General features: G+C 43.8%; 1 protein-coding gene across 1 annotated transcript; it reads left to right on the forward strand.

The window, feature by feature from the left end:
- The first annotated feature begins 23247 nt into the window (after positions 1-23247).
- LOC137351467 (zona pellucida sperm-binding protein 4-like) lies at positions 23248-27157 on the forward strand. The gene is made up of 8 exons (XM_068015917.1): positions 23248-23476; positions 24500-24678; positions 24751-24848; positions 24928-25061; positions 25147-25336; positions 26486-26633; positions 26750-26822; positions 27039-27157. The coding sequence occupies exons 1-8, from the start codon at positions 23248-23250 to the stop codon at positions 27155-27157; spliced, it is 1170 nt and encodes a 389-aa protein (XP_067872018.1).
- Positions 27158-27857: the final 700 nt, after the last annotated feature.

Below are 27857 nucleotides of genomic sequence, written 5' to 3' on the forward strand. Positions count from 1 at the left end.
GTTGGTTCCCTCACCAACTGTCACAGGCCCAGTCTGGCAGCTATGTCTTTCAGAACTTGGACAGCTCCATCAGTAGTGGTGCCTCCTGTTTGCTCTTTCCCAGAGCAAATCAATGAAGAGCCTGCCTCTGGGCTTCTTAGCCAATTAGGGAGGGTGGGTGGAATAACATGGCCATTTTGTCAAAGGTAGGATTTCGAATTAAAGACACCACGGCATGTTTCAGAGCAGCTCAACAACACTTGGATTTTTTAGGGCTGCAGCACCCAGAGGAATGGTGAAGAGAACTGGGATGCCTGGTCCCTGGGTCTCCTAGCTTACCTGGAGGTCCAGCTGAGGGGTGGCAGTGAACATGAGGGCAATTCCTTCAACCAAGCAGGTGTGGATGGGAGTGGTTGTGGTTGAACAGCAGGGTGGCTCCTCCTCGCTGGAGACTGTGAAACATGAGGATCCAGGACCTCAGGAGGGCATGATGGGTGAGTGGAATAACACTGTCAGGTGCCAAACCCCACACTCACCTGCCAAGCTGTAATAGCACTCTGACAGAGGGAATGCTTTGCAAGGCATCTTTCCCAAGGTGGGAACACGTTGCGATACCTGTCTGGTGTTTTTCCCAATTTTCCCAGAACCCTCCTATCTCCAGGGGCCTGAGAAACCTTCCCCCAAGGTTGCAGAGTGATCAAGGTTGGGAACTGAATAGTTGAGGATACTTCTCTTTTAGAGATGGGCGTAATGGAAAACGAAGAGGGGTAACCCTAATAATAAAGGATGGTATAAAGACAGTAGAGAGGATCTTTGCTTGGAAAGTCAAGGAGAATCAGTTTGGATTAAATAAAGAAACAGAAAGGGGCAGAAAGCATTGATGTGAAGATGGCTTTGGTTGTATTGCCTCTGTGCCTCTTGTCTCTCGCTCTCTTAAGGGTGAGTAGCCATCTCTTCAAGAGATATCCCTTGGGAAATTTACCTAGCTTGGCAGTTTCCTTTCCAGAGCAGTTCACATTGATGACAATGCCAGAATAGCTAAGGCCAGCATCGCCTTCAGTAAGCAATGAAAAACTATCTTGGAGCAAAAAGGAATTAGTCTCTCAATAAAAGTGGAGGTATACAGAGCGGTTGTCCTTCCCACTCACTTGTGTTCTTGTGATACATAGGCAGTTTATTCCAAACACACAAACAAGCTACCCCACATTCACATGAACTACTTGTGTGTTTAGGTGGGTTGTTGACTAGCTTTTGACCGACAAGTTACAAACTCTGCCTTCTTAATCAAGATAAAGAGTTTATTAAGTACAGCAAGAATATATAAGCAATACTTAACCAACAGCAGTAGTTATACAGCAGGATATAGGGTGTCCTCAGTCCTTGCCTTCCGAGCGGCTGTGGTGCTGTCTTCTTTCTTGAGGTGTTCTGTTGACTGTAGGTTGGTTTCTTCTTGAATTGGTGCATGTCGAGTTGTCCTAGCATCTGTCGTTTATGACCCCCTCCAAGGGTTCCTTCCTTCCATATTAGGTTACAGTCCACCTTAATCCTTTTGTCAGGTTTAACCTCACCTTCTGCACATTGTCTCTTCTTGATTAGTTTTTGTAATCAGATTACAGCAGATATAACCCTACCCTCTGTACATTGTCTCTGCAGACAGCTTGACGGCCCATTCATTGTCACAGAATGGGGAATGTTTTCTGTCAATTCAAGTCCAGAATGATCTCTGAATATCATTATTTGCATGATCATCCTTAGACAAGGTTTTCAATACTGAGATTCTCTCCCTAACTGATATGCCTCGCATCCAAACTCTGCTGAAGAGAGTTTAGATAAGATGGGAAGGCCATGTTGCCAGAATGCTCGATTAGCGCCTGCCAAACAAGCTCTTCTACAGCGAACTAGTTGAAGGGAAACATTAACATGGAGGCCAGAAAAAGCACTTCAAGGATACCCTTAAAATCTCACTGAAGCATTACAACATCACCCCTGGGACTCAGGATGACTCTATATGGTGCAGTCTCATCAACAAAAGTGCCACATCCCATGAACTGAACAGAGTTGCATTGGCCAATAGGAAATGTGAGCTTCGCAAGTCCAGAGCCACAAGCACCTCTTCCACACCAACAATGCTTGTTTTCCAACATGCAACAGGTCATTCTGTGCTCAAATTGGACTCATTAGTCATGGACATCTTCAACTACGAAGGATGAACATATCGCTTGTCTCCTAAAATCCATCCACATAGTTTGGGGAGTGGAATGAAGAGCTGCGGTAGTCTAGACTGGCAGAGGATGAAGGGGTCATGGCAGCTGCCAGCAAAGCAAGCACACACATGGCGGAAGCTCTTGTTGTGGTTGCCGACCAGTTGGATGTTGAGGGAGTGAAAGCCTTTCCTGTTGATAGATCTCACTGGCTGATCACTGGGTGCCTTAATGACCAGTGTAGTTTTATGTAATATCGTGGACATTGGGTTGTTACTGGGCAGATTATGTAAATAGAATGTGTGCATCATCACAGGAAGTGATGTAATGTAATCTGTATGGAACCTTGTGGAGAGTTGTAGATGAAACTTTCGATGCAAGACATGTAGAACAAACTCCCATTATATTAATCATCAAACTCATATATTCTGTACTAAGCCTCGATAGTTAACCAAATATTATATGGTGGTACTGCTAAACTAAAGAGAAGATGGAGAAATCTTTGTCTCTACTGAAGAACCTTTGAAAAAGTTGCAGGACTGAACCAAGCTGAGGCGCGGCCGAGATGGTTCCGCAGGTTTGGAAGGTATCGTACTGCATCGGGTCTCACACAGAAACCAGACGATGAGCAGGTCAGTACGTTACTGTTTGCCATGGGGGAGTGTGCAGATGACATCCTCATTACTCAGGACATAGATGAAGAGAAGGCTATTTATGAAGAAGTTCTTAAGGCACTCAAGACTTACTTTAATGGAAGGAAAAATGTCATCCTGGAGTGCGCCAAATTTAATAAGCATACCCAGCAGAAAGGGGAGAGAATTGATTCATCCATCAATGACTTATACAAACTCACAGAGTAATGCGAATATGGCAGCTTACAGGAAGAACTGATTAGAGACAGGATCCTGGTCGGTGTATTAGACAACGCCTTTTTGGATCATCGACAGTCGAAGGAGGATCTCACATTAACAAAAGCGATTCAATTGAACAGACAAGCAGAGGTTAGAAGGTTTAACTGATCCTTTGTTCGATGGAACAGGAAGAGTCTGATCTTGAGAGTAGCAGACTCCACTGAATTTGTTAAGAAAACAAAAGGAAAAAAGGCAGTAAAAGACAAGAAAATCGAGAAGAGCACCTAGAGATTGCTGCAACCAATTGCAGTAGGTGTGGCCAAGTGAGGCACAAGCAGGAAAGCTGCCCCTCCAAAGAAGCTGAGTGTTTTTCATGCAAAAAGATGGGACATTTTCAGTCAGTGTGTCCACAGTAAAAAAAAAACAGTGAATACAATTAAAGGGAAATCCTGAGAGAGTAAAACAGTTAATGAAATGCATGATATCCAAAGTGTAGCAATACCTTATTTTGTTAAAATCCAGGAAACAAGTGAGAGTTGCTGGACGGCAGAAATTCTTGTGGAAGGAAACAGGACTAATTTTAAACTGGACACAGGAGTAGCAGTTTCAGTGCTATCAGAGACAGAACTGTGGCTGAAAAAGATAACTCTTAAACCAACAGGTAAAAAATTAGATGGGCTTGGAGGCACGAGTTGAAGGTAATGGGAGAGTTAAAGACAAGATTGAGTTACTGGGGAAAGGAAATCTCTGAGACCTTATACATAATTAAAAATCAAACTTGTTCCTCCCTAAGTAGGAAGGCGTGCATAGATTTACAACTTACACATAGAGTGGAAGACCAGCCAGAAATTTTACAGCCGAATTTCCAAAATTATTTCGAGGCTTGAGGAAGTTAAAAACGGCATATCATTTTACTCTAAGGAAGGAAACAGTGTTTGTATATAGCTAGGAAAGTCCCACATCCACGTCTAGAAAAAGTTACCTCACACAACTGAATAAGGCAGTGGAAAGCGAAATACATCAATATCATCAGTAGATGAGAGTTTGGCAAAACTAGGGAGGAATTCCATCTTTACCAAACTGGACACAAACAGTGGGTTTTGGCAATTACCCTTAGATGAGGAATCAAAGCTTCGAACATTTTTAACATCATTTGGAAGATTCTGTTTTTAACAGATTGCCATTTGGAATAATGTCAGCGCCTGAGATCTTTCACAGGACGATGTTTAGTATTCTGGAAGGATTGGACTGAATTATTTCCATTTAGAGTGAGAGCAGTACGACAAAGATTGGAAGAAGCAGGTCCCACATTGAATGAAAAATGTGTTTTCTCGCAGCCAAAGTTGCTTGGATGTATAATAGATGGGTCCGGTATGAGAGCAGATCCACAAAAGACAAATGAGATAAAGCAATTCCCAGTACCTAAAAATGTGACAGAGCTTGAGAGATTTATGGGAATGGGGAATCAAATAGGGAAATTTTTACCCAACATAGCCCTGATCAATGAGCTGTTACATCATTTGTTGAAACACGACAATGTTTGGTGTTGGAAGGAAACCCAACAGGAATCATTCCAGGAAAATCAAGGGAAAGTTCATATAACCAGATGTGCTTGCTCATTATGACCCAGAGCTATTCACCACCATCGCTGCAGATACTTCATCTACAGGATTGGGACCAGTCCTATTTCAAGTACAGAGAGATGAAAGGTGCAGACTAGTATATTACACTTCTCGTTTGCTAACTGAGATGGAACAGCGATAACGCAGTAATAGATAAAGAAGCTTTAGCAGCACAAAGAACAGCTAGGCGTTGCGCAAACGACTACTGGCAACACCTATGCAGTCATATTCAGCTGGCCTCAGACACCGGAAACATCAGAGGAATGTATGATGGCATGAAGAGAGCTCTTGGGCCAACCATCAAGAAGATCACCCCCCTCAAATCTAAATCGGGGGACATAATCACTGACCAACGCAAACAGATGGACCGCTGGGTTGAGCACTACCTCGAACTGTACTCCAGGGAGAATGCTGTCACTGAGACTGCCCTCAATGCAGCCCAGCCTCTACCAGTCATGGATGAGCTGGACATACAGCCAACCAAATCGGAACTCAGTGATGCCATTGATTCCCTAGCCAGCGGAAAAGCCCCTGGGAAGGACAGCATTACCCCTGAAATAATCAAGAGTGCCAAGCCTGCTATACTCTCAGCACTACATGAACTGCTATGCCTGTGCTGGGACGAGGGAGCAGTACCCCAGGACATGCGCGATGCCAACATCATCACCCTCTATAAAAACAAAGGTGACCGCGGTGACTGCAACAACTACCGTGGAATCTCCCTGCTCAGCATAGTGGGGAAAGTCTTTGCTCGAGTCGCTCTGAACAGGCTCCAGAAGCTGGCCGAGCGCGTCTACCCTGAGGCACAGTGTGGCTTTCGTGCAGAGAGATCGACTATTGACATGCTGTTCTCCCTTCGTCAGATACAGGAGAAATGCCGTGAACAACAGATGCCCCTCTACATTGCTTTCATTGATCTCACCAAAGCCTTTGACCTCGTCAGCAGACGTGGTCTCTTCAGACTACTAGAAAAGATCGGATGTCCACCAAAGCTACTAAGTATCATCACCTCATTCCATGACAATATGAAAGGCACAATTCAACATGGTGGCTCCTCATCAGAGCCCTTTCCTATCCTGAGTGGTGTGAAACAGGGCTGTGTTCTCGCACCCACACTTTTTGGGATTTTCTTCTCCCTGCTGCTTTCACATGCGTTCAAATCCTCTGAAGAAGGAATTTTCCTCCACACAAGATCAGGGGGCAGGTTGTTCAACCTTGCCCGTCTAAGAGCGAAGTCCAAAGTACGGAAAGTCCTCATCAGAGAACTCCTCTTTGCTGACGATGCTGCTTTAACATCTCACACTGAAGAATGCCTGCAGAGTCTCATCGACAGGTTTGCGTCTGCCTGCAATGAATTTGGCCTAACCATCAGCCTCAAGAAAACGAACATCATGGGGCAGGATGTCAGAAATGCTCCATCCATCAATATTGGCGACCACGCTCTGGAAGTGGTTCAAGAGTTCACCTACCTAGGCTCAACTATCACCAGTAACCTGTCTCTAGATGCAGAAATCAACAAGCGCATGGGTAAGGCTTCCACTGCTATGTTCAGACTGGCCAAGAGAGTGTGGGAAAATGGCGCACTGACACGGAACACAAAAGTCCGAGTGTATCAGGCCTGTGTCCTCAGTACCTTGCTCTACGGCAGCGAGGCCTGGACAACGTATGCCAGCCAAGAGCGACGTCTCAATTCATTCCATCTTCGCTGCCTTCGGAGAATACTTGGCATCAGGTGGCAGGACTATATCTCCAACACAGAAGTCCTTGAAGCGGCCAACATCCCCAGCTTATACACACTACTGAGTCAGCGGCGCTTGAGATGGCTTGGCCATGTGAGCCGCATGGAAGATGGCAGGATCCCCAAAGACACATTGTACAGCGAGCTCGCCACTGGTATCAGACCCACCGGCCGTCCATGTCTCCGTTATAAAGACGTCTGCAAACGCGACATGAAATCGTGTGACATTGATCACAAGTCGTGGGAGTCAGTTGCCAGCATTCGCCAGAGCTGGCGGGCAGCCATAAAGACAGGGCTAAATTGTGGCGAGTCGAAGAGACTTAGTAGTTGGCAGGAAAAAAGACAGAGGCGCAAGGGGAGAGCCAACTGTGCAACAGCCCCAACAAACAAATTTCTCTGCAGCACCTGTGGAAGAGCCTGTCACTCCAGAATTGGCCTTTATAGCCACTCCAGGCGCTGCTTCACAAACCACTGACCACCTCCAGGCGCGTATCCATTGTCTCTCGAGATAAGGAGGCCCAAAAGAAGACTAGTTCACCAAAGTACCCTCAGGTAAATGGTGAAGCAGAGAGATGTGTAAGGAACATGAAGACCAGGGGAATCAGTTTGGGTTCAAGTGCAAAATTGGGATGGTGAGGTGATCGAACAGTCACCAAATCCACAGTCATACATTGTCCAAATTGATGAAGGGATGATGAGATGAAGCAGAAAGTCATTGGTGGTGATACCAATTATCTCAAAGCTTTGATGAACCAGTGATGCTGCAATCATCCATTAACCCAGAGGACGACCCGAATAAAGAACTTGAGTCATCCAACAGTTCTACTCAAGCAGTGCAGAGTCAGAAGGAGGGACTAGAAGACTCAAAACCTCAAACCTCTTTGAAAGAAAGAAGAACCCGTTATGGCAGACTTGTGAAAACACCTCAGCGATTATCAATCTGAAAAGAGAAGTCAGAGACTTGGGGGGAGATGCAGTGTAATGTAATATAGTGGGCATTGGGTTGTTGCTGGGCAGATTATGTACATAAATTGTGTGCATCATCACAGGAAGTGATGGAATGTAATCTGTACAGAACCTTGTGGAGAGTTTTGATGAAACTGTCCAGATCTGGCAAATAGGGCATCAGTGACCTGCAAGGTGCAGTGGTGTGCAGCCGTTTACGTGATGCCACCAAGGTCCGCAGCTGATCCTTGAAATGATCCAGCAGAAAAGAAGCTCAAGGCTACAGTGACTTTGGCGACAGCAAGGCATGGCAACCAGTGCAGCGAGGTACGAGGTCTTCAGAGATGAGGGCACAGATATCTGTGACCATCTGCCTGGAGAGTCACAGTTTCCTGCGCCGCTGGTTCTTGGTCATCTCCAGGTAGCTCTGTCTTCAGCATATCCTATGCTCAGAGTATCACCTCCATGTTCTTCTATCCTTCCTGCCCTTCTCCCTCTCTCCTGCCCTCCCGATGCCTGGGGATCTGCCCTTCCTGTGGAGATTGTTATTTCTCATTGACACTGGATCCAAAATCTGAGAATCATGCCCCCATTGCCAGTTGCTGCTTTCCTTGTGCTCAAGTGGCCTCCCAATTGTCCTTGGCAGCCTGGCTCCCTGTTCCAATCCCCACATGTGATGTCCCCCTGCACTGCCCAAGCACTTACTGCCCAACTGCCCACTCTCCCTGACACCTGCACTGCACCAAAAGCATCTGTTTGTCAACGGACGAGTCCTCCTCTACACCATTCTCCCTTTTATAGGGCCCAGTGTGTACCCGCCTCCCTTCACCTGGTCTGTTCAGACAGCGCATACAGCCCATGTGCCGCTGTGAAAATCTTAACAACTCTCATTAATGAGCTCTTAATGAGCTCTTTAACCAGATTCATTCGTGTTACTCAGGTATCAGGCAGGATTGCAGGGCTGCTCTCTCCCTGCCCTGGTGAACATGGTCAGTGCTGGGAACAGCATCGGGGAGCAGGTACATGTGACTGTTCCTGCCCCTGGTGGGACCTGAAAATCCAGCCCCTAGAGATTGAGTGATTTAGTTAAGGCTGAAATGAGGATCTTAAATCTGAACAAAGTAAACTATGTAGGTATGAGGGGCAAGTTGCCTGTTGTAGATTTGGAAACTAAAGATATGATGTTAGACAATCAATGTCAAACATTTAAAGAATTAATTCATAATTTGCATCAAATATACATTCACTTGGGGAATAAAAACACTGCAGGAAAAGTGTTCCAAATGTGGCTAACAATAAGTTAGACAGCATTAGATTAAAGGAAGAGACATGTTGCCAAGGAATAGTAAACCTGAGGATTTTAGAATTCAAAGGATGACCAAGAAATTGATGAAGTAAATAGAATGAGTAAACTAGCAGGAGACATGGAAACAAATTCTAAAACCTTCTACAGATATGTAAAAAGGAAGAGATTAGTGAAAGTCATCTCGTGGGCCAAGGAGAAATTGTAATGGGAATAAGGAGATAGCTGACATTAAATACTTTGTAACTCTCTTTGGTAGACACAAAACATTCTACAAATAATGGGGAACCAAGGATCTAGTGAAAATAAGGAACTTAAAGACATAAATGTTAGTAAAAAAAAAAATAGTACTAGAGAAATTAATGGGACTAAGTTGATAAATCCCCTGGACCTGATGGCCTGTATTTTAGGGTTGTAATAGGTATCTTACAGAGATAGTGGATGCATTAGTTTTAATCTTCCAGAATTTCCTAGATTCTAGAACAGTTCCCTTGGATCAGAAATTGGCAAATGTAACCGCCCACCTCCCCCCCCCCCCCCCCCCCCACCATGCTCAAAATTTAAAAAAGGAGGGGGAGAGAGAAAACAGGGAACTCTAGGCCAATTAGCCTGACATCAGTAGTAGGGAAAATGCAGGAATCCACTCGGGATGCAGTTCCATTGCACTTAAATCATATGATTAGGCAGTGTTAACACAGATTTATGAAAAGGAAACTTGTGTTTGATAAAGCTCATTGTTGAGGTTGTATCTAGAGAGTAGATGGGAACTCAGTAGATGTAGTATATTTGGATATTTAAAAAGGTTTTGTTAAGGTGTCATACAAGAAGTTATTACAGAAAATTAGGACTCATGGGATTTGGGATAATATTAGCATGGATTGAAGATTGGTTACCAGACAGATAACACAGTAGGAATAAATGGATCTTTTCAGGTTGGTAGGCTATAACTAACTAGTCGGGCAATACAAGAATCTGTGCTTGGGACTCAGCTATGTATCATCTATATGAATGAGTTGGATGAGAGGACAGAATGTAATCTATCCACGTTTGCTGATGAGAGTTATTTGGGAAAAGAGGCTGTAAGCAAATGAATAAGTGAGTGGACAAGAACATGGCAGATGGAAGATAATGTGGGGAAGTATGAAGTTATCCACTTTGGAAGTAAAAATCAAAAAGCAGAATTTCTTTTAAATGGTGAGTCTCGGAAATGTTGGTTTTCAGAGGGATCTGGGTGTTCTTGTAAACAAATCGCAGAACATGTAGATACAGGAAACAATTAGGAATTGAAATGGTATGATAAGCTTTTATTCCAAAAGGAGTATAAGAGTAAAGAGGTCTTACAACAATTGTATAGGGCCTTGGTAAGACTGTATGGAATATGGTGTACAGTTTTGGTTTCTTCAGCTAAGGAGGGATATTCTTGCCTTGAAGGGAGTGCAACAAAGATTCACGAGACTGATTGTTGGTATGAGGGGATTGTTTTATGTGGAAAGATTGAGTACAATAGCCCTGTGTTCCCTCAGATTAAGAATATTAGAAGTGATCTCATTTGAAACATAATATTCTTAAGACTTGACAAGGTAAATACTGGGAGGATCTTCCTATTGGCTGGGGAGTCTCAACAGAAGGAGTCAAGCATTTATGACTGAGATGAGGAGAAATTTCTTCATTCCAAAGGGCTGTGAATCTTTGAAATTCACTTCAACATGTATTTATACAGCATCTTTTAATATAATAAAAGATCCCAAGATGCTTCACAGTAGTGATATAAAGCATTATAAACCTCAGCTATAGATTCTGTCATTGAGTATACTCAAGACTGATCAATAGAGTTTTGGGAATTAAGGGATATAGGGATAGTGTAAGAAGGTGGAGTTGAGGTAGATCGTCCATGATCTTATTGAATGGCAGAGCAGGCTTGAAGAGCCAAATGGCCTACTCCTATTTCTTGTGTTCTTGTAGCAGCAAGGGTAGCCCTTGCTTTTTCCTTTCTTCCTCCTTGACGCTCCACCAACCCCCATACTGGTGAACACCAGCTGTTAAATATTAAGTTGCAATTCCTCCCTTCCTGTAGGTAAAGGCCAACATCCTGTTGCTTCCAACTGACATCATTACAGCATGTCACTCCTCCTGAGTATAGCAGCCAATGAGTTTGCAAATTGATTGTCTTACTATACAAGTGACTGCACTGTAGTAGATTTTGGGTTGGGCAGTGCTTTGGATTCTTTCAGGTGCTATACCATCTGTCTATGATGGGCTGTATGTTAGAATATTGCTTTTATGAGCAAGTATGATAAATTGTTTAGCATGCCACTTCAATCTAATGTGAGTTGAGGACTATTCATATAGATGCTGGAAAGTTTTTCTCTTTAGACTGAGTTGCCGATTGACCAGCAAGAACTGAGGCAGAGTTTCACAGATCTCATTAGACCCAACAACATTGTCAGGATGGTCACATGAAGTAGTGCCCTTCAGTGGGGGACATGGCTGGAAAGAGCACAGATGATGATAATATCAGTGCCCAGTACAACCATCTTACCACAACCAACATGGCAGAAGTTATATGCAGCTTATTATGGCAGATCTACCTTGGACCTCAGCAGTAATGATTGTCGCATCAGCCCCAAACACACAATCACCAGCCACGTTAACAGTTTAGTATGTTGAAGATATATGTCTCAGCTATTAATGGAGCAAGCATGATGGTAGAAAATGACAGATACATGATCATGTGGTGCTCATTAATGCACATTTTCTAGTCTAACCTCTAGTTCCTGTCCTATATGGGAAAGGTTAGAAGATGTAGGTATGAAGAATATATGTTAGTAGCTCAGTTGCTAAAAAAAAATGCATGCTGCTGATGTAAAAAAAATCAGCCGGCAACTTGTGGTGAGTAAGAGATAACCTGTGTTTTTTTTCAATTCTTTCATGGGATGTAGGCATCACTGGCAGGACCAGCATTTGTTGCCTGTCCCTAATTGCCCTTGAACTGAGTGGCTTGCTAGGCCATTTAAGAGGCTAGTTAACAGTAAACCACATTGTTGTGGGTTTGAAGTCACATGTAGGCCAGACCAGGTAAGGATGGCAGATTTCCTTCCCTATAGGGCATTTGTGAACCAGATGGGTTTTTGCAACAATTGATGGTTTCATGGTGCCATTTTTAATTAATTGAATTTTTATTATGTTTAAATTCCTCCAGCTGCCATGGTGGGATTTGAACCTGTGTCCCCAGAGCTTCAGTCTAGGCCTCTGGCATTCTAGTCCAGTGATATTACTGCTATTTCACCATCTTCCCTTTAATTCTAAATCACCACTCGATAATTTGTGCCCTTGCTTTTTATTTACACAAAGAGCATCTTGCCCTTAAACTCCCTGTGATTTTAATGAAGTTCCTGTATTTGTACATGAATTGCCTACTAAACTGTCTAGAATTGAGTCAAATGATTAAACATAGAAACATAGAAAATAGGAGCAGGAGTAGGCCATTCGGCCCTTTGAGCCTGCTCTGCCATTCATTATGATCATGGCTGATAATCCACCTCAGTAACCTGTTCCCGCTTTCTTCCTCCTTCACGCTCCACCAACCCCCATACTGGTGAACACCAGCTGTTAAATATTAAGTTGCAATTCCTCCCTTCCTGTAGGTAAAGGCCAACATCCTGTTGCTTCCAACTGACATCATTACAGCATGTCACTCCTCCTGAGTATAGCAGCCAGTGAGTTTGCAAATTGATTGTCTTACTATACAAGTGACTGCACTGTAGTAGATTTTGGGTTGGGCAGTGCTTTGGATTCTTTCAGGTGCTATACCATCTGTCTATGATGGGCTGTATGTTAGAATAGTGCTTTTATAAGCAAGTATGATAAATTGTTTAGCATGCCACTTCAATCTAATGTGAGTTGAGGACTATTCATATAGATGCTGGAAAGTTTTTCTCTTTAGACTGAGTTGCCGATTGACCAGCAAGAACTGAGGCAGAGTTTCACAGATCTCATTAGACCCAACAACATTGTCAGGATGGTCACATGAAGTAGTGCCCTTCAGTGGGGGACATGGCTGGAAAGAGCACAGATGATGATAATATCATTGCCCAGTACAACCATCTTACCACAACCAACATGGCAGAAGCTTTCGCCCATATCCTTTGATCCCTTTAAGCCCAAGAGCTATATCTAACTCCTTATTGAAAACATACAATGTTTTGACCTCAACTGCTTTCTGTGGTAGCGAATTCCACAGGCTCACTCTCTGGGTGAAGGAATTTCTCCTCGTCTCACTCCTGAAAGGTTTACCCCGTATCCTTAGACTAGGACCCCTGGTTCTGGACTCCCCCACCATCAGGAACATCCTTTCTGCATCTACCCTGTCTAGTCCTGTTAGAATTTAATAGGTTTCTATGAGACCCCTCCCTCACTGTTCTGAACTCCAGCGAATATGATCCTAACCGACTCAATCTCTCCTCATCCATCACTCCCGCCATCCCAGGAATCAGTCAGGTAAACCTTCGCTGCACTCCCTCTATAGCAAGAATATCATTCCGCAGATAAGGAGACCAAAACTGCACAGAATATTCCAGGTGTGGCCTCACCAAGGCCCTGTATAATTGCAGCAAGACATCCCTGCTCCTGTACTCGAATCCTCTCGCTATGAAGGCCAACATACCATTTGCCTTTTTTTACCGCCTGTTGGACCTGGATGCTTACCTTCAGCGACTGTTGTATGGGAATATCCAGGCCTCATTGCATATTCCCCTCTCTCAGTTTATAGCTGTTCAGATAATAATCTGCCTTCCTGTTTTTGCTACCAAAGTGGATAACCTCACATTTATCCACATTATACTGCATCTGCCATGCATTTGCCCACTCACTCAACTTGTCGAAATCACCCTGAAGCCCCTCTGCATCTTCTTCACAACTCACCCTCCCACCCAGTTTTGTGTCATTTGCAAATTTGGAGATATTACATTTAGTTCCCTCATCTAAATCATTAATATATATTGTGCATAGCTGGGGTACGTATGCCTGCCTTTCGGAAAAAGACCCATTTATCCCTACTCTTTGTTTTCTGTCTGCCAACCAATTTTCTATCCATCGCAATACACTACCCCCAATTTTATACGCGAATCTCTTACATGGGACTTTGTCGAAAGCCTTCTGAAAGTCCAAATAAACCACATCCACTGGCTCCCCCTCATCAACTCTACTCGTTACATGCTCGAAGAATTCTAGTAGATTTGTCAAGCATGATTTCCATTTCGTAAATCCATGCTGACTCTGCTCGATTCTATCACTGTTCTCCAAATGCTCTGCTATAAAATCTTTTGATAATGGACTCTAGAATTTTCCCCTCTACCAACATCAGGCTGACTGGTCTATAATTCCCTGCTTTCTCTCGACTTCCCTTTTTAAATAGTGGGGTTACATTCGCTACCCTCCAATCTGTAGGAACTGTTCCAGAGTCTATAGAATCTTGGAAGATGACCACCAATGCATCCACTATTTCTAGGGCCATTTCCTTAAGTACTCTGGGATGCAGACCATCAGGCCCTGGGGATTTATCGGCCTTCGATGCCATCAATTTCCCCAACACCATTTCTCTACTAATACTGATTTCCTTCAGTTCTTCTCTCTCACTAAACCCTGTGTTTCCCACATTTCTGATATGATATTTGTGTCCTCCTTTGTGAAGACAGAACCAAAGTATGCATTTAGTTGGTCAGCCATTTCTTTGTTCCCCATAATAAATTCCCCTGTTTCTGACTGTAAGGGACCTACATTTGTCTTCACTTCTCTTTTTCTCTTCACATACCTGTAGAAGATGTTACAGTCAGATTTTATGTTCCCCACAAGCTTGCTCTCGTACACTATTTTCCCCTTCTTAATCAACCCCTTGGTCCTCCTTTGCTGAATTCGAAACTGCTCCCAATCCTCAGGTCTGTTGTTTCTTCTGGCGAATTTATATGCCTCTTCCTTGGATCTAATGCTATCTCTAATTTCCCTTGTCAGCCATGGTTTGGCTACCTTTCCCGTTTTACTTTTGCGCCAGAAAGGAATAAAGATTTGTTGCAGTTCATCCATGCGCTCTTTAAATGTTTGCCATTGCCTAACCACCAGCATCCCTTTAAGTATCGTTTCCCAATCCGTCATGGCCAACTCGCGCCTCATACCTTCGTAGTTTCCTTTACTAAGATTCAGGACCCTAGTCTCAGAATCAACTATGTCACTCTCCATCTTGATGAACAATTCTATCATATTATGGTCGCTTATCCCCAAGGGGTCTCACACAACTAGACTGTCAATTATTCCTCTCTCATTACACAATACCCAGTCTAGGATGGCCTGTTCTCTAGTTGGTTCCTCAATGTATTTGTCCAGAAAACCATCCCGTATACACTCCAAGAATTCCTCCTCTACGGTATTGTGACTAATTTGATTTGCCCAATCTACAGATTAAAGTCCCCCAGAGTTACAGATGTTCCTTTATCGCATGCATCTCCATTTTCTCGTTTAATGCCATTCCCAACATCACCACAACAGTTTGGGGGTCTATATACAACCCCCACTATACAGCTCTACCCATACAGATTCCACATCGTCAGAGCTAATATCTTTCCTCAGTATTGCGTTAATTTCCTCTTTAACCAGCAATGCAATTCCACCGCCTTTTGCTTTTTGTCTGTCCTTCCTAAATACTGAATACCCCTGGATGTTCATTTCCCATCCCTGGTCACCCTGCAGCCATTGGGGCCTAACCAGAGCTTTATAAATGTTCAGTATAACTTTCCTGCTTTTGTACTCAATCTCTCCATTTATGACGCCCAAGATCGCCACATGTTTTACTAACCGCTCTCTCAATATGTTCTGTCACCTTCAAAGATCTATGCACTTTGCAGCCATGTCTCCGTAATCCCGACTAGATCATACTCGTTTACATTTATTTGTGCGATTAATTCATCCAATTTATTGCGAATGCTCCGCGCGTTAAGGCACAATACCTTAAGGCTTGATTTTTTAACATTACCTGTCCCCTTCCCACTATTTTTCACTGTGGCTCTGTTTGATTCTGGCCCTTGATTTCTCTGCCTATCACTTTTCTTCTTCCCCTTCTTGTCTTTGATCGCCCCTCCGCTGACTCCTTGTAAGGGTTCCCATCCCCGGCCATTTTAGTTTAAACCTTCCCCAGCCACTCTAGAAAATACTCCCCCTGGGCATCAGTCCCGGTCCTGCCAGTGTAAATGGCCATTTAATGACAATTGTCCATTATGTCCATGCCAGCACTCCATGGAGCTATGCAGTCAGTCCCACTCTCTGGCTCAATCCCCGTAGCCCTGCAAGTCTATTTCTCTCAGGTGGCCACCCGACTTCCTCTTGATGTCATTGATCGTCTCCACTTCCACCACCCTTGGGGGCAACGAGTTCCTGGTCATTCCCACCTGCTGTGTAAAAAAAGTGCTTCCTGATATTCCCCCTGCATCTTTTGCGCGAAACTTTCAATCTGTGTCCCCAAATCCTTGTACCATTTGTTAATGGGAACAGTTTTTCCTTGTCTAACTTATCTTAGCCTGTCATAATCTTGTACACTTCTATTGAATCTCCCCTCAATCTCCTTTGTTCTAAAGAAAAGAAACTGAGCTTTTCCAACCAAACCTTGTAACTAAAATCCTCCATCGCTGGACCCATTCTGGTAAATCTCCTCTGCACCCTCTCAAGGACTCTCACATCCTTCCTGAAGTGTGGTGACCAGAACTGGGGCCTAACCAGAGCTTTATAAATGTTCAGTATAACTTTCCTGCTTTTGTACTCAATCTCTCCATTTATGAAGCCCAAGATCCCCATATGTTTTACTAACCGCTCTCTCAATATGTTCTGCCACCTTCAAAGATCTATGCACATGCACTCCTGGGTTCCTCTGTTCCTGCACACTCTCTAGAACTGTGTCATTAAGTATATAATCTTGCATTAAGACATAACCTAGGCTGGCAAGATCTCTCTCAACATTCCCCACACCACTATGCCCCCTCTTGAGTTTCAGTCAGGCATGCACACAGTCTCCTGTATTCTATAATGTTCATATTTTGCATCAATTAATTTATTTTTGGCTGAGCTACATTCACCAATTTGCAAATGCCAGTTATAAATCAGAAGGATCGAAGGGATGGATGGGAGGTCACATTGAAAGAACAAAGTTGCTGCGAGGGTGATTTCTTAATGGACTGATTTGTTGTCCATCTATTTGATGTCTAGTCAGGTGAACAAACCTTCCCCCATTATTTACATCCATGAAGGGGCAGAGGAGCAAAGGGATTTTTTATAGCGGAGAGTTGAGTTATAGATTCACAAATCATCGTAGCAACACAAGCTAACAAAACCAAAAAACACAGCGGTAAATTTCTAGACTAAAATTGAAAAGCAGAAATGTATTTTGGTGCATTGATCTGTTGTCACATAAAGGATGGAGACACTGTAGAAGTTGAAAAAAAATCACAAGGATGAGAGCAGAACTGTTGAAATTATCTCGGAAATAGTCTGGTGCTCTTTTCCTCTAGAAAAGACAATATTGAGGGTTTCAATAGAGTCTGCATATTTCCACTTGTACAGAAAGCACTGGGAGTTTGGAGTTTAGCTGTGACGTTTGCAAATAATTGCTGTTTAAAAGGCAAGCATGACATTTTGGTGTCAAGAATGGTTCAGGATGAGTTTTTGCTGTGGGGTGGGGCGATGTTTGAGAGACATTCAACTAAAAATATGTTTAACCCATTACATGCTGTTCCATGGCGGGTGTGGGGAACTAACTAATAACAATCTGGTATATCCACTGTGTCAGTCATAGAGAAGCTAAAGGCCATGTTGCTCATCAATAACTTGATTTTAACATTAAATGGTGCTAGCTCTATGCAAAAAAATCAAGAGAAATTAAAGATTGATCTAATACAAAGGAAGAGGCTTATAAAGTTGCCAAAAAGCGTAGTAAGCCTGAGGATTGGGAGCATTATAGAATTCAGCAAAGGAGGACCAAGAAACTGATAAAAAATAGAATATCACAGTAAACTAGTGAGAAACATAAAAACGGACTGTAAAAGCTTCCATAGGTACATAAGAAGGAAATGTTTGTCTGAGACAAATGTGGGCCCATTACAGGCAGAGACAGGAGAATTTATAATGGGGAATAAAGGAAATGACAGAAAAAACTAAACAAGTACTTTGTGTTTTTCTCCATGGAGGAAGATAGGAATAACAGAGAAGCAAGGGATCAACTAGAATGAGGAACTGAAAGAAAGTAGTATTAGTAAAAATGTAGTACTGGAGAAATTAATGAGACTGAAAGTTGATAAATGCCCTGGACCTGATGATCTACATCCCAGAGTGTTGAAGGATGTGTCTGTAGAGATAGTGAATGCACTGGTGATCATCTTCCAAAATTCGATAAGATTCTGGAACGGTTCCTGCAGATTGGAAGGTAGCAAATGTAATCCCACTATTTAAGAAAGAAGGGAGAGAAAACAAGGAACTACAGACCTGTTAGCCTGACATCAGTAGAAACAAAATGCTAGAATCTATTATAAAGGATGTGATAACTGGACACTTAGAAAATAATGGTAGGATTGCGCAGTGTCAACATGGATTTATGAAAAGGAAATCATATTTGACAAACCTGTTGGAGTTTTTTTGAGAATGTAACTAGCAGAATGACTGCAACAGGACATAGATAGTCCAGCAGAATGGGCAGACAAGTGGCAGGTGGAATTTAGTACAGAGAAGTGTGATGTGATACATTTTGGGAGAAGGGATAGAGAGAGGCAATATATACTTAATGGCACAGTTTTAAAGAATGTGCAGGGACAGCGTGACCTAGGGGTTCATGTGCATAGATCTTTTAAGGTGGCAGGGTATATTGAGAGAGTGGTTAGCAAAGCATATGGGATTTTGGACTTCATAAATCGAGATAATGAGTACAAAAGCAGGGAAGTTATGCTGAACCTTTATGAATTTACCAAATTCAAGGTCAAATTTTACAAATTTCCCAGTCATGGCATTTTAAGAATCATGAATTTCACAATTTCACATATTTAAACCATAAATTTCATGGTGAGGCAACAAACCATGAAAATTATCTATTTAACACAAAAACAACAAGGGAGCTTTCTGATTTCAAATGGCATTTATTGTATACTCAAAAACTATTGTGAAAGGCTGACTGTAAATAGGTCACATTCTTTGCTCACAGGCTTCCAAATACTTTCACTCGGTGTGCCCCAGTAATTGTCGTGGGCATTTTTGCTTTGTTCATTCTGGCATTCTCACTATCTGCTAACACTTGAGACTGCTACTCTCAAAACTGCACTGGGAGCCCTCCCTCATCTACCAATCAGCAAGCTGAGCCTTGTGCCAATCAAAAAACATGTGATATTCTCAACATGCCCAGCAATCAGTGAGGTGAGCCTTGTGTCAATCAATAAAATGTGTGAAACTCACAAAATGGCTGATTTCACAGACAATCCAGGATTTCACAGAGGACCTGAGATTTCATGGTCCATGACACATGGTTCATGGTAGTGAATTTGGTCGGGCCCTATTTATGAAGCTCTGGTTAGGCCACAATTAGAGTACTGCATCCAGTTCCGATCACCACACTTTAGGAAGGATGTGAAGGTCCTTGACAGGGTGCAGACGAGATTTACCAGAATGATTCCAGGGATGAGGGAATTTAGTTACAAAGTTAGGTTGGAGAAGCTGAAGTTGTTCTCCTTGGAGCAAAGGAGATTGAGAGAAGATCTGATAGTGGTATACAAGATTGTGACAGCTTTACCTATCGTAGGCAAAGATAAGCTATTCCCATTAGCTGAAGGTACAAGGATTAGGGTACACAGATTTAAGGTTTTGGGCAAGATATGCAGGAGGATTGGTAATGTCCTGAACTTATTGCCTAGGAGGGTGGTGGAAATGGAGATGATCAATGATTTCAAAAGGAAATTGGATCGGCACTTGGGGGAAATAAACTTACAGAGCAATGCAGATAGAGCGGGTGAATGGGACTGACCAGATTGCTCTACAGGAGGAGTGTCCAACGTTTTCAAGTGGGGGCCACATTACAATTTTTGTCTTGCATAGGGGGCTGGTGAGACAATTTCTGAAAAATAAAGGCATTAAAAATGTATCTGACTATTAATCAAAACGACGACAAATATGCATTTTTGTGAAAAAGCTTTAAATGCGAAGACTAATTTATTGACTTACTTTCTCTTCACTATGTTGGACACTGATTTAGTGAGATACCTGGCACTTTTTTATGTTTGCACAAGTAGTCAGTGTTTGCCCGCACACTTCTTGCAGCAATGTGGAGTATTCCTGATAGACGTCCATTTGTCAGGAGTGATCTTGATCACTGTCTCTCCCTCCTCTCTCTGTGTCTGTCTCTTGTTCCCTCCCTCTCTGTGTCCCCTCCCTCTCTGTGTCCCTTCTCTCTCTGTGTCCCCTCCTGTGTTAACCCCACTCTGTGTCATCCCCCCATGTCGTCATCCCCCTCTGTGTCATTCCTCTTTCTGTGTCATTCTCCCCCTCTGTATTGATTCCTCCCCTCTGTGTCGTTCCACCCTCTGTGTGTCTTCCCTCCTCTCTGCCCCCCCTTCCTCTCTGTGTGTCCCCCGACCCCTCTGTGTCCCCCCTTCCTCTCTGTGTCCCCCCTTCCTCTCTGTGACCCCCCTTCCTTCTGTGTCCCCCCTTCCTCTCTGTGTGCCCCCCTTCCTCTCTGTGTCACCCCTTCTCTCTCTTTGTCCCCCATCTCTCTCTCTGTCCCCCTCTCTCTCTCTCTGTCCCTGCTCTCACTCTCTGTCCCTGGTCTCACTCTCTGTCCCTGCTGTCTCCCTCTTCCCCCCAACTCTCTGTCTCCCTCTCACTCTGCCCCTTCTCTCTCTCTCCCTCTCTCTGTCCCCCCTCTCTGTCCATTCCCTCTCCCTCTGTCCCCCTTCTCCTTCTGTCACCCTCTCTCTGTTCCCCTCTTTCACTCTCTGTTCCCCTCTTTCACTCTCTGGTCCCCTTTCTCACTCTCTATTCCCCTTTCTCACTCTCTGATCCCCTTGCTCTCTCTGCTTCCTCTCTCTCTTTGCCCCTCTCACTCTCTCAGAACCCTCTCTCTCTTTCGACCCCCTCTTTCTCTTCCCTGCACTCTCTCTGTCCCCCTCTCTCTGTCCCCCTCTCTCTCTTTCTGCCCCCTCTCCCTTTGCCCCTCTCTCTCTGCACCCTTTTGCTCTTTCTGACCCCTCTTTCTCTTCCCCACGCTCTCTCTGTCCCCCTCTCTCTCTGCCTCTCTCTCTCTATGCCTCTTCTCTCTTCCCTTTTATCTCACTGCCTCCCCTCTCCCTGTCCCTCTCTGTCTCCCTATCCTCTCTCTTTCTCTCTGACCGTTGCTGGGAGTGGGAACAGTGGTTTCCGAACCTTGGACAGATTCGGGGTTTCCGGCGGGTTCCGACTTTTTTTAAAAAGCCCACTGAAAAAACAACAAATCTGTCCGACTTTCGGAAACTACTGTTCCCGCTCCCAGCATCTGTCAGCTGTGAATATGGAAAGGTCTGTTAATGAATTTTCGATAAAGATCTGAGGTAAGAAATCCCAGTTCAGCTGTGAAACTGGTTGGAAAGTAGAAGCCAATGGGAAATTTCTCATCACAGACATGTTGCCGACACCTGGTGAGGTTGAGGAACGGCCCGGTACAGTTTACATCCACAGGCCTGATGGAACCCTTTGGCAGGCCGGATCCTGGCCCATGGGCCATATGTTGGACAATCCTGATCGACAGAGACCCGGCATGGACCTGATGGACGGAATGACCTCCTTCTGTGCTGTAATGACTCAATGAGAAAATAATCAAAAATGCTAATGGAGTGCTGGCCCCTAGAGAACTAGAATACAAGGGGAGAAGTCATGTTTCAACTATACAAAGGCCTGGTTAGGCCACACTATGTGTAGTTCTGGGCACCACACTTTAGGAAGGATGGAGTGGCCTTGGACAGAGTGCAGTGCAGATTTACTACAATGATAGCTGGACACCAAGGGTTAAGCTACAAGGAGAGATTAAACAATCTAATGTTGCATTCCCTGAATTTGGAAGGTTAAGGAATGATTTGATCAAAGTTTTCAAGATATTAAAGGGAACAGACAGGGTAGATAAAGAGAAACTATTTCCACTAGTAGCGAAGACTAGGACTAGGGGGCATAGTAAAAAAATTGGAACCAGACTTTTCAGCAGTGAAATTAGGAAACACTTCCACACACAATGGGTGGTCGAAGTTTGGAACTCTCTTCCGCAAATGACAATTGATGCTAGATGAATTATTAATTTTAAAACTAAGATTGATAAATTTTTCTTAGCCAAAGGTCTGAAGAGCTATGGTGTAAAGGCACGTATATAGTTAGTTCACAGATCAGCAATGATCTCATTAAATGGTGGAAGAGGCTCGAGGGGCTAAATGACTGAACAGGAACTCCTGTTCATACAACACAGAAAAGTTACAGCACAGAAGGAGGCCATTCAGCTCATCATGTCTGTGATAGCTGTAAAAGAGATATCCAGCCTAATCCTACTTTCTAGTTCTTTGTCCATTACCCTGGAGGTCAAGGCACTTCAAGTGCATATCCAAGTATTTTTAAATGCTATGAGGGTTTTCTGCCTCTGTCATCTTTTCAGACAGTGAGATCCAGACTCCCACCACCCTCTGGGTGAAATAATTTCTCCTCAAATCCCCTCTAATCCTTCCACCAGTGACCTTAAATCTATGCCCCCTGGTAACTGATCTCTCTGCTAATGGAAATAAGTCTTTCCTATCCACTCTATCTAGGCCCCTCATAATTTTATACAACCCAATTAAATCTCCCCTCAGCCTCCTCTGTTCCAATGAAAACAATCCCAGTCTATCTAAATTTTCCTCATGGCTAAAATTCTCCAGTCCTGGCAACATCCTTGTAAATCTCCTCTGTATCCTCTCTCATGCAATAACATCCTTCCTGTAATACAGTGATGAGAACTTCACACAATACCCCAGCTGTGGGCCGGAATTTTACTTTGGGCAGGATGCCCTGCCCACCGACTGAAAGGTTGGTGGTGAGCCCACCTCCACCAGGCCTGGGAAGCCAGGCTGGGATTTTTTGGTCTCCAAGGTGGGGTTGGAGGGGGGATGGCAGGGGGATTGTTGTGTATTGGGGCCAGTTGGGGTAACCCTCAGTGGGGCACAGGGTGCCCAATCAGATCTGTTCTTAGTCTCTCTTGCTTAGCCTAGTGATGGGGCCACATTACACAATGGAGATTGCTGGTGACCTTTTGTATCTGTCTACATTTTACATTCAAATTCTGCAGCGAGGCTCCAAATATAACTTTCTGATGTGAGAGCAGAGGTGTTGAGTGCAATGGGTCCGAGGGTCAGTTGCTAAGATGTCATTTGGAGCAGGAATCTCAGACTGAGCCTTGGGAACCAGTGGATACAGGCTGACAGAGAGAGCTTATTAAACATGCAGAATACTTTCCCGAGTAACCCGTGGAACAGGAAGCCGCCTCCAATTCCCGGCTATAAAACGGGCTGGTGTTGGGGGAAATGATTATGCTGCTTCAGTAACCGGGATGGGACGTTGGCTGGTTTGTCGTTCTCTCTGCTTCTTGGCCGGGCTCTCCTTGCTGTCAGCCCAGCCGCTCCTCCCCGGGGATGATGTTTGTGTCACAGAGGCAGACTGGAGGTTTGAGTGTGGTCACCCCGGGATTAGCAGCAGTGACTGCACCAGCCAGGGCTGCTGCTTTGATCCGCGGAGCTCCGCTGTCCATCCCTGTTTCTACAGCCTGAGAAACAGCCCAGGTAACAAACCCTCTCCCCGATTCCAGAGGCAATACTTGTAGGGAGAGAGGAGGAGAAACTAACTTGATCAGGAAATAGTCCACAGATTTGTCATTGTGTGATGGGGACGGGTGGACTTTTCAGCCAAACTCTTCCCGTGGATGGAGTAGTTGATTCACTTTGGTGTCGTGTTGTATTTAACATCAATATGTAGCTGCCTCTCCATCGGATTGAAAGCAGCTGGTAATAACTGAAGCTCGATTACTATTGGCAAGAATTTGAGAAGATGTGGGAAATATCTGCTCAATGAGGGAATGGTAACATTGATACAAGTTATCCTTTACTAATCTTCAGTAAGTGATTCCTGTAGGTATGTTGAGGTGCTGATCCCTTGATCAGGTAGTTATTGGGAATATAATGAGACACACTGTAATAAATCTCAAACCTGTGCTTTGCTGTCTAATTTTGGGAATGTGGAGCAACTTTGTTCTGGAAGGTTGAATCATGTGATTGAATATTGGGAGTGTAGTTAACTTGTAGAATTGATACTATTCTATGTTGGGGGAAGTTTGCAGTACTTCAAGGCACTGTAGGCTGATCCAGTTGGGTTACTGGGTTAGTATGGGTAGGTATTGAGAACATAATATCTCCTCTGTAGGCTTCAACATGTTTTATTCTATTAGAGCTGAATAGTCAGACATAGTGAAAGCTAGTATTCTTGCAGGGAAAGCTGTTAGAGGAACATTGCCCTTCTCTATCAATTCACCATAACCTCTCGTGTTTGGTAGTGGATTTTTTTTCGAACATTGGTCTGCACTGCAGTTCTTTAGACTTCAATGTGGTTCGGAGTTCGATTCTGATAACTAGTGTAAATGTATGTTCATTCTACTCAAACCATTTGTTGTACTTCCACTTGAATTCTAGTCCTGTTTCAGCTATGAGCTGACTGTGACCTTAAACTCGAGGGATTGAGTCTCCATGATCTGAGGCCCCAACCCACCATCAATGGAAGCAGTGGAATGGAATTGTCATTCTCTTTTGCAGTGTGCACAGCAGATGGTCAGTTCCTCCTAGTGATCTCCAAGAACCTGACCCGTCCTGCCCTCAACCTGTCATCCCTGTATGTGAAAGATGGACAAGAAGCTGAGTGCAGGCCTAAACTAACCACTGCCCAGCTTGTAACCTTCCGCTTCCCAATTACCTCCTGTGGCTCAACCAAGCGGGTGAGTATTGAAGATCCAGTATTCTCCAAATGAATGAAGCAGCTCCATATTTAAACCCTCTCCTCATTGCAGGAGGAGAATGGAACCTTGGTGTATGAAACTGATGTCTTGGGCAAGAGGATGATTCAGACTGGGAAACTGGGCTCAATAACCAGGGCCAGCACCTTCAGGTAGGAGGATGGTGGGAGGAGTTGGGATTGGAGGGAAGTGTTGCTGAATGAAGCTGGACCTACTTGTGTCTCTCTGCAGCCTGCATGTCCAGTGCAAGTACAAAGGGAGGCAAGAAACTGGCTTACAAATCAATGTCACAGTTTACACAGCTCCTCCACCACCTCCAGCTTCTGAAGATGGGATTCTGAAACTGGAACTGCGAATTGCAAAAGGTATAACCACCCAGGGTAATGGTGAAAGGAAGCATTGGGAAGGTATCCATGCAGAGTGTGACTGGTTCTCATATCTGCTTTTCAGGTGGTAACTACAGATCCTGGTATGTGGATAGTGACTACCCCATTCAGAGTTTCCTCCAGGACCCAGTGTTTGTGGAAGTTCGTGTGCAGGATCGCACTGACTCAATGATTGTGCTGAAGTTGCGTGACTGCTGGGCAACTCCTGTCCCAGACCCACTCCATGAGGTGCAATGGAGTCTACTGGTGGATGGGTAAGGAGTCTGAATGGAAGGGCTGATGGTTTTATAAGTTCCTAGTAAATGGCACAGATAGACTGCGTTCCATCAAGTGTGTACTAACTTACTGGAGCAATGTGACTAGACTGCATCCTTTTCTTCCCCGTCCTCCCCACCCCATTGTCACATAATCTGTTTGGCCAAATCTTCAAGAAGGAATATATAATACACTTTCTGTCCCAGTCAGGAACTAGTTGAGTTCAGCCAGTGACTTGCTCACTAGTCCCTCTTGGCAAGTGGGAAGCAAATAGCTAATGTCCAGTCTATTCCTACTCTACTTTAAATTCCTACCCCAATGTCTTCAAATTGTAGTACTCAACAAGTCCATAAGGGCTGTACTGCATGCTTACCAGGCCAAGCTGGTGCAGTGGCTAGCACCACAGCCTCACAGCTCCAGTGACCTGGGTTAAATTCTGGGTACTGCCTGTGCGGAGTTTGCAAGTTCTCCTTGTGGGTTTCCACTGGGTGCCTAGGTTTTCTCCTACAGCCAGACTTGCAGGTTGATGGGTAAATTGCCCCTAGTGTATGTGGTAGGAGAACTGAGGGAAGTTGGGGATGTGGTAGAAAATATGGGATTAATGTAGGATTAGTATAAATGGGTGGCTGATCGTTGGCACAGACCTGGTGGGCCAAAGGGCCTGTTTCAGTGCTGTATCTGTCTAATTCTGCACTGCTCAGAAATGAATGAATAGATAAATACCACTTAATCTGACTGTCCTCCCATTGTATGGAGGACTAAAATTGGGTCTAGTACAATCAATGCTGTCTAAGCAATTACTTGTACAGTGCCAGATGGTGTCCTTTTTTCCCACTTGTAATGAATAGTTCCATTAATAGAATCAATACTGATTTTAGCCAAGTTTCTTTGCATTGGCCACAAACCTTGTTCTCTTCCCATATTGTTCCACAATAGTTTTTACACTTCCTTCAAGAGCAAAATCTGTGACCCAGTTTGAGCATTGGGATAAACTAACTGGAAAATTGTAGGCTGGGGTGGATATAGATGGTAATTTTTTTCCTTTCCCATTGAAGACTAACCCTTGTCACAATCCAAAAAAGAGGTCCTTGCATCAGTGTAGGAAATACCTCTTCCTGCTCCCAATGACTGACCCTCTTATATTGCAGGTGTCCCTATGTGGGTGATGACTACCAGACTCTCCTACACACAGTGGATGTGTTTTCTGGCTTGAAGTTTCCAACCCATCACAAGCGGTTTGAAGTGAAGACTTTTGTTTTCCTGCAAGAAGATTCTGAACAGCCTCTCTCTGGAAAGGTAACCAAACTGCAGGAAGGAGTCGAAGCCAATGAGAATCTTTACTGGCTCCTTCTGTATAACAGCCTAGCTCCTCTATCTACATGAATCTCCCCCTGAAGTAACTTTTCTCCTAGGTTTACTTGCACTGCAGTGCTGAAGTTTGCTTTCCCTCTGCCCAGGATGACTGTACAACCAAATGTGGCTCAAGTGAGTTTTTGATAGACCCTCCTGCTGAACTAGGTTTACCCTCCACTCCAGAATTTTATTTTAGGTAGAGCTAATCTAATTTAATTGTTTAAATGAATATCTGGTTAGTGTCCTGTGACTGGAGGTTTATCTCTATCCCTCCCAGTATTTATAAAAATAAAAAAACTCTCCCTCAATGAGAAGGACTTTTCTGTAAGTGAGACAACTCTTCTCTAGAGCCTGACACCAGTCCTCTAGTGCCCATCTCTGCAAACATAGGCCTGTATTTTGTGGTCAAAATAAAACCAGTGTGCTTGCTATTGACCTTAAGAGCCTCCATTATGTCCTCCACCTAAGCAGCCACTCTATTTTCAGACCGCCAACCAGAAAATAAAAGCAGTAATTTACATTTTTGAAAGAGCAAAATAATTGGAACAAACTAATAGGGTCAAGATGAAAGCTGCAATATTAACAAATTTTAAGTTCTCCAATTTTTAAAAATCTAGTAAGCAATAACACATTCCATAGTCTCCAAGGTAAGTTTCAGTTGGTGATTACTCAAATTGTAACCTCCTAACCCTCATTAAATCTGAAGGTGTAAATGTTCATAACAGCAGGATAATGGAAAAGGAAATTCTCACCAGATCAATTGATTGTTTTAATAGTGCAGCCTGTGGCACAGACTCAGCAAAATGAGTGATAGACTGCAATTTCAGGATTTCCTCATCTGCACAGGCACTAAACCTTAATTTTTGTGGTGAGGGGTAAACATTTGCTGTCACAGTACATTTCAAGCACTGAACAGGAAGTGCAGATGGTCTAATGTGGGTTGGTCTCTGTCTATATAGCAGGCAACATGTGATCTCTACCTTGGAAGGTTTTACTTGACTATGATCCCTGAGTTGGATCAGAACTAACAATTTTTCTTGCAATAGAGAGACGCAGGAGTACAAATGACCACGAGGGAACATTGGTGAGTGCTCCTGGTCCCATTTTCCTGGAAGATGAAAGTGCTCTGTCTCAGAAGCTACATGAAGTAAATGGTAAGTAGAATCT

The sequence above is a fragment of the Heterodontus francisci genome, chromosome 36 (genome assembly GCF_036365525.1).
Source record: "Heterodontus francisci isolate sHetFra1 chromosome 36, sHetFra1.hap1, whole genome shotgun sequence".
Taxonomy (NCBI): Eukaryota; Metazoa; Chordata; class Chondrichthyes; order Heterodontiformes; family Heterodontidae; genus Heterodontus; species Heterodontus francisci.

Bases quoted from the DNA above. Each gene is read 5' to 3' on its own strand.
- LOC137351467 (XM_068015917.1), top strand. From the start codon at position 23,248: ATGGGACGTTGGCTGGTTTGTCGTTCTCTCTGCTTCTTGGCCGGGCTC. The intron at 23,477-24,499 runs GTAACAAACCCT...TCTCTTTTGCAG, and splicing joins CAGCCTGAGAAACAGCCCAG to TGTGCACAGCAGATGGTCAG. The intron at 26,634-26,749 runs GTAACCAAACTG...CTTTTCTCCTAG, and splicing joins AACAGCCTCTCTCTGGAAAG to GTTTACTTGCACTGCAGTGC.